Raw genomic sequence first — 7,154 nt, forward strand, 5'->3', positions numbered from 1 at the left:
GAAAGAAGGCGTAACTTTTATTCTCGCTGTAGTATTGTTGCTGCCGCCGCCATGTCGTGAAGACGCTGTGTGCTTCGTTGTGAAAGCGAAACTACTTTGTTTGGTCTTCCAAAAGAGGAGGATATCGGAGTCCAGCCCGGGGTCGTCACATGTGGTTGCTGCAGGCATCAGCACAGTATGGTGAGGGGCGTAACATTTCCGTCACACGCTTGAGGTATTCGGCCAATCACAACGCACTGGATAGCTGGCCAATCACAGCACACCTCGCTTTTCAGACCGATGAGCTTTGTAAAAATCGACGTGTTTCAGAAAGGCGGGGCATAGAGGAGAAACAATAATGTACAGTATGTGGAAAATAATGTGTTTTTAAATAAGTTTGTTTTTTAAAAAGCACGTCCGTGTTTTAATAAATGAGTTATTGAATCGTTCAAATCAAACGATTCGTTCAAAACGGCTGATTCAGTTAGAAACGAAACAAGTCCATCTGAATGAACTGCTGAATCACTGACTCACTCGATTCGTTCTAATTCTGATTCATTCAGGGAACGAAACGCCGTGTTGCTCTGCACTGTTGTATAAACCTAAAAGCACATTTGTGCTGATATTCAGAAAAGAACATTGCTTGTGCAGTGAATATAAAAACGAAAAAACTCATGCATGGGTATGTTATGCATCTATATGTTACTTTGTTAACGTTCATATTGATGTCATTTTATTTGAATTAGATTGGTGAATCGGTGAAAGATTCACTCGGTTGAGTCGGTTCTGTTCAATGAGTCGGAGTCAGGGTTAGGGTTAGAGTCGCTTGGAGCAGTAAAATAACTCGAAATCAACACAGAGTACAAACAATGCTGGATAGAGTGGAATATTTACCTACAAGCCAATGAAAACTAGCCTGAAATGCGTCTTTAATAAGACCAACACCTGCAGCTTATGAACAACTCATGTTCCTTCAAACAGCACACATCTCCTAACACAATTATATTATATTAATCATGTTAAACTCCTTTGATTCTACAGTTTTAAAGCCATATGCTGAACTTATTTCATCAGTGCCATGTTTCTTTCTTTCTTTTATATTCTTTGAACCGCGTTATAAATATATAAACCATTATATAAATACCTGGTGCATGAATCTGAGTAGCTACTGAGTAGCATGGTGAAGCCATCTGATATATTACTATGCTAATAATCTCTCTTCTGCAGATGCTTTTTGATCAAGCATTCAGTCCAGCCACATGACCTTGACTTTGTGTTTCTGCTGAAATTAAGTATTTTCAATTAAATTCACCTTCATGCGCAGTGTTGGGGAGTAACTAGTTACTTGTCAGGGAATTATGTAATTTAATTACAAAATAAATGTAATTGTAATCAGTCACTGAGAAAATTAGTTACTTGTGAAAATGCTAACAATTACAAAGCATTTGAATTATTTTCACACACAGATTTAATTGATTTCTTTCATAAATTGCAGGGACTGCTCTAAAATATGAGACACCGATGTCTGAGGAGTTAGGTTCAGAGAATAGAGGACACGTGCTTCTGCTTTTTTCAGATGAACAGCATTGTTAGATTCCAGTGTATGTCATACATCAGATCCTGCTGTGGGTAGATAAAATCATATTTGCCATAAAAATTAATAGTAATTTCAAATGAGTAAAAGTACATTATAAAAATATATATATACATTAAAAGTATTTATAATTTTATTTGTATTAAAGCAGCAATACGCGATGACATTCTGCATATTAAGCTTTCAGTGTTAAGATTACTTAATGAAGATACCATCCAAACATTACGGAACGGACAGATGAAAGAGCAAAACGAGAACAGTAAAATTAATAAGGAGACAGAAAGTAGACAAAGACAAATACAGGGCAAGTGAAGTATTACAATTACATTTGTCAAACACGAAGACTGAACTGCTCATTCAGCTTGAAAAAACAATGGTTCAACATATTTTAATATGAATAACTGTAAAGTGCACTAAATTGATAAGCACATGTATTGTTTATATTGTTTCAGGAGCTGCACCTCGAGCGAAAGAATGGAATTACATTAAAGCAACCGTGAGCGAACAAACAGAGACGTGACCCTGGAGCACAAAACCAGTCTTAAGGGTCAATTTTGTGAAATTGAGATGTATGCATCAACTGAAAGCTGAATAAATCAGCTCTCCATTGATGTACGGTTTGTTAGGATCGGATAATATTAGAAAATCTGGAATCTGAGGGTGCAAAAAAATCTAAATATTGAGAAAATCATCTTTAAAGTTGTTCAAATGAAGTTCTTAGCAATGCATATTACTAATCAAACATTAAGTTGATATATTTACGGTAGGACATTTACTAAATATCTTCACGGAACATGATCTTTACTTAATATCCTAATGATTTTTGGCATAAAAGAGAAATGTATAATTGTGACCCATACAATGTATTGTTGGCTATTGCTACAAATATCCCCCAGCGACTCAACACTGCTTCTGTGCTGCAGGGACACATGTAGATACATGAAATCTTATCAAACACGTTTGGATTAAGGCCATGAAAATACAACAGAAACTTCACCAAGAACAAAAAACCCGCACGAGCAATAGCAGAGAATAATAATTTGCCATCCGTGTTGCAGCTGTTTTCAGAGATGATGAGCATAAACAGAAGTGTTTTAGACGGACTCTCGGTGTGAAGAGCTCACTTTCACCTCCATATCATCCAACACTACATGAGCGCAGAAGCCACCGAGTGCTGCCCGGGTCAGCAGGGTCCAGGCCAGCAGATCTTCAGGTGCATGATGGGAAGACGCTTTAACTGGAGAGGCCACGCCATACCACACTGCTTTTCTTCACAGACTCAGGGGCCTGAAAACAGGAGGCTTTATGAGATATAACTATTCATAAGCAACAGAGGGCACTGCTACACGCAGGATTCTTCAGGATCGAGTCTGTCTCGTTTGTTCTGTTTCTGCATGAGATCTCAGACAGCTCAGATGCAGACATCTCACTGCGTTATTACAATCAGTGTTTGGAAATGTAAACTGATATTTCCTTCTGACACACTACAGCAAACGACAGAAATAACTGACTTTAAACTATGTTTTGTTGGTGAACATATCGCTTCTGCACAGTAGTGTATATAATGTGGAGTGTAAGCATAGACTAAAATAACAGTGTAACCTTATGTCGTAACATTAATAGCTTAAGACTAAAATATTAGCCGTATAAAAACCCACAATACTGAATAAGAACGTGATTATATTTTTGTGGCCAGGACGAGATTGACCCAACAGAACTGACACGAGCTCATTCAGTCTCAGTTTAGGAGGAGCTTTCGACGCGTCAGGTTATTTTATGTAGTCCACACGACGCGTGCAGTGCTTTACACTGCTTTACACTGCTTTAGAGTGCTTTAGAGTGCTTTACACTGCTTTAGAGTGCAACAACAGCCGCGAAACACTCGACTCTCGCCCAGCTGCGGCGTGTTGTTGTTCCGCCATTTTGGGTGCTGCGCGTGACGTCACGGCGTCAGGTGATGTTGACAGCTGCGAGCTCCGCCTACAGCCACGTCAGTGTTTCAGACACCAGACAGAGCGTCCGCTTATAATTACTCCACACCTCTAGCTACATTTCAACGCAAATGAGCCGCTCGGGAGCCAGTGTTTCTGGGACCCTTCCGTGTCTCGGACGTTTCTTGTCGCGCGCTCGGGCGATCGTTACAGGACACAAAATCACCGAAAGGACCGGAGCACAACATTTCGGGACGAGGCCAGTGACGCGCTGGCGTTCTGCGCAGCGATTGGCTGTCGGGCCCCGGAGGGCGTGGCGACGGCGTGGGTTCGCCTGTGTGACACAATTACAACAACTTTAATCCGCTCGCGAACACAACTTTGAGATTGTTTGAATACGTTCCGCGGTTTTAAGCGTGCAACGGGCAGCGCATCGACACTGAGCCGCCGTCACAGCTTATTCCTGCAAAGCGATGTGAGGCGCCGCGCCGCTGGAGGGCCAGCTCACTGCGCACGGGGCTCAGATTCACTGGAGAGAGAAAAGTCGGCGTTTATTGTGGCTTGTGGACGCACGGAGCTCGCCTTCCCTCGATCTCGCGGCGCGGTTCCATGAAATCGTGCCGAGTGCCGCTCTCCGCCGCCGCCGCCGCCGATGAGGAGAAGAAAATGGCGGCGGGAAAAGCGAGCGAACCCGAGGAGGACGCGCCGCGGCTCAGCGCGCAGGAGAGCGACGCTCTGGCCCGCGTCGACAGGTCGGAGCCGCGGGCGTCTGTAGACTGCTTTTCATTGTTTCTGAGTGAGGTGTGTGTGAGATCCTGAGCCCCGTGTGTGTGTTTCTCTCGTTCGCAGCTCTCTGTTCGGACGCCAGCGGCTGCGTGAAGATGGCGCCAGCACGAAGGCCCTGCTCCTGAAGGTAAAGATGCGCGCTAGAATCAACGCTTCGCGACGCACGCACGCGGTGCGGAATGACAGCGAGGGCCAGGGTTTCCGAGCTCGAGGCTGTGTGCGGTCTGGGCGGCGACGCGTCCTGTATCGTCTCCTCAGAGTCGCGCGGCTGACGCGCTCGATTTAGCTTTGGCCGCGTCGCCGCCCTCCGATCGCACGCGTCGCGCTCTGTCAGTGTCAGTGTCGCGCGATTCATTGAATTCACAAACACAGGCTAACGCGACGCGTCCAGCAGCGCGTCCGTGTTTATTCTGCAGGGTCCGTCATCTGTGCGGCCGGTAGTTCCCCGGCGGCGTTTGTGGCGCGTCTGTCAGGCGGCGGAGGAAGACTCGCCGAGTGTTTCGGAGGCGGTGGTGTGTGTGCGGGCTAATGGCTGCTTGGGTCGGCCCAAGATGGCGGGTGGGGGGCTGCGCGCTAGCGGTGTAATGCAGAGAGAGACGCGAGTAACGCTGCAGAAGTGCGGCCTCGCACGCAACGCCCCGCCGCTTGCAGTCCCAGCGCCTCCTGCGCTGTGCAGTGAACACTAGAGAGTGAACTCAGACGGGTCGTGCAGCTGGTTTCGGTCAGAAACCCGTGTGGAGCGTCACGGATGCTGATGGATCTGCATAACGTGACAGGCATCGACCCTTGACCTCTGGCGTGGCAGCAGCACTGATGGGACAGTTCACTCTGTGACCCTCTCTGGTTCTTCAGTGGAGATCTGATTTTTGTTGAAGTCTGTTTTTATGTAGTTTTGCATTGTGTGGACGAAACAGTTGATCACCGTGTCATCTTTTGTGTTGCTCTGAAGAAAGAAGCACAGGTTTGAATGACACGATGTTTTTGGGTGAACTGCATCATCTTCATCTTCATCATCTTCATGGCCAGCACTGAGCGTGTCAGACATGTCCACCGGTGCACGGTTCTGTCTGCAGGCTTCATATGAGTTCATGTGGTCGGAGCGGGTGTTTGTGAGTGAAACCCTTCAGATGAAGACGGAGCATCTGGGATGTGTGTCATACGGCTGCTCTAGAGTCCCATGTGTTGGACTGATCAATAACCCAGTTTATCGATTTCAGTCACACAGGCACAGCTTTATCAGTACTTTCAGATGTTCTCCGTCGCAGATCTCTGCTCATGTAGGCTTGAATCAGGACAGTCTAAGTTCGCTTCGTCACAGCATAATTCACGTCAAACAGAGATGTCACACTTTATTTGGTGTTGCTTGTTTATTCGTTAGTGTTAGAGAATAAAGAAGAACCTTACGGTTCAGTATGTGCTATGTTCAGGGGAAAAAACTATGGTCAAATAAAAATACAGAAATAATAACAAATAATAGAACTAGACAAAAATCAAAGTTGTCGATTATTTCCTTGAAATTGTGATTATTACGATTATCACAATTTACATTGAATGATGTTTATATCATTGTTTGATGCAACTGCGTGCCGTATTATGATCATAAACAAGCTGAAAACTGCTTTTCTATAGTATTAAGCCTCTAATGTTAACTATACACCGGATTGGTTTCTTCTTTAAATTATAAAAGAGTACAAATATGAATGGTATTATAATGTTATACTGAAACTAAGATATCATGTAGAAAGAAAAAGCGCAGAATAACATAAGTGGACTTTGAATGATTAATTGCCGCTTTGAACGATTACGTAATTGTGGCATCCATAATTGTAATCGCGATTATAAATTTGATTGATTGTGCAGCCCTAACAAATAAATACAATAGAGCAAAGATGCTAATAAAATAGTGTCTTTCAGTAATTTTCAGGTGCAGAAATTTTAAAGTAAACGCATGTAAAATAACAGTGCATATTTCACCGTATAAGTTACAAAAGCTATTACATCAAGAGAAGTGAGTGATTTTCTTGTCTTTTTGTTGTTTAACATTAAAAACACAGATAGCAAGATTCGACTGCTGTTCCTTTAAGACTTAACTCACAGATCACTGATACACGACTTTACGCTCACTTAAGACACGGCCAACGATGTCTGCAAGGAGACTCTCAAACACGGGCATGTTCACTTATTTTTTTTGTTAGTTTGTTAGTTCAAACGCACGTCTTGAAAGAGAAATCCATATTTGCACAGCACACGCTGTCTGACGAGACTCTGTGTGTGTGTGTGTGTGTGTGTGTGTGTGTGTGTGTGTGTGTGTGTGTGTGTGTGTGTGTGTGTGTGTGTGTGTGTGCGCGCGCGCGCGCTATGGATGAGTACACACTCACACGCACACACACACTATCAGTCGAGTTCGGTGGAGAGTGAAGCTTCTTCTAATTTGCCTTTAATTTAGATCGTCACGCTCTTCACATTCTCTTTTCGTGTCATGGTACTTCACAGCCCTCAGACAGACAGAACGCTCCTGGATATAACTTTTAGAGGATTGTCTTTTAACAACAAATACTGTCATGACCTCAGTTCACACAGAAGTGGATATTTGCTCTGGCCGTGGACAAGCTGGGACTTGAATGCACATCGTGATCTGACTGTTGATGGTTCTGATGAAGATAAAGGAAGTATGGCTGGAATTGCTTTCATAATCAGAGTTGATAGTTTGGTAGCAGGCTTTAACAGTATGCGATGTAGTGCTCACGCACACACACACACACACACACACTCTCTCGCACACTCACACACACTCACACACTCTCTCGCACGCTCACACACTCTCGCACACACACACACACTCTCTCGCACACACACACACACAC

General features: G+C 44.2%; 1 protein-coding gene across 1 annotated transcript in view; it reads left to right on the forward strand.

Moving 5' to 3' along the window:
- The first annotated feature begins 3,653 nt into the window (after window positions 1-3,653).
- LOC107556731 (lysine-specific demethylase 6A-like) overlaps window positions 3,654-7,154 on the forward strand; it is a 35,524-nt gene continuing 32,023 nt past the window's right edge. Inside the window, exons 1-2 of the mRNA XM_016239919.1 lie at window positions 3,654-4,256; window positions 4,354-4,417. Coding sequence (XP_016095405.1) covers window positions 4,114-4,256; window positions 4,354-4,417 — 207 coding nt within the window. The 5' untranslated portion in view covers window positions 3,654-4,113. The remainder of the gene's footprint in view (window positions 4,257-4,353; window positions 4,418-7,154) is intronic.

This window comes from Sinocyclocheilus grahami, unplaced genomic scaffold, assembly GCF_001515645.1.
Source record: "Sinocyclocheilus grahami isolate Dianchi unplaced genomic scaffold, SAMN03320097.WGS_v1.1 scaffold577.1, whole genome shotgun sequence".
Taxonomy (NCBI): Eukaryota; Metazoa; Chordata; class Actinopteri; order Cypriniformes; family Cyprinidae; genus Sinocyclocheilus; species Sinocyclocheilus grahami.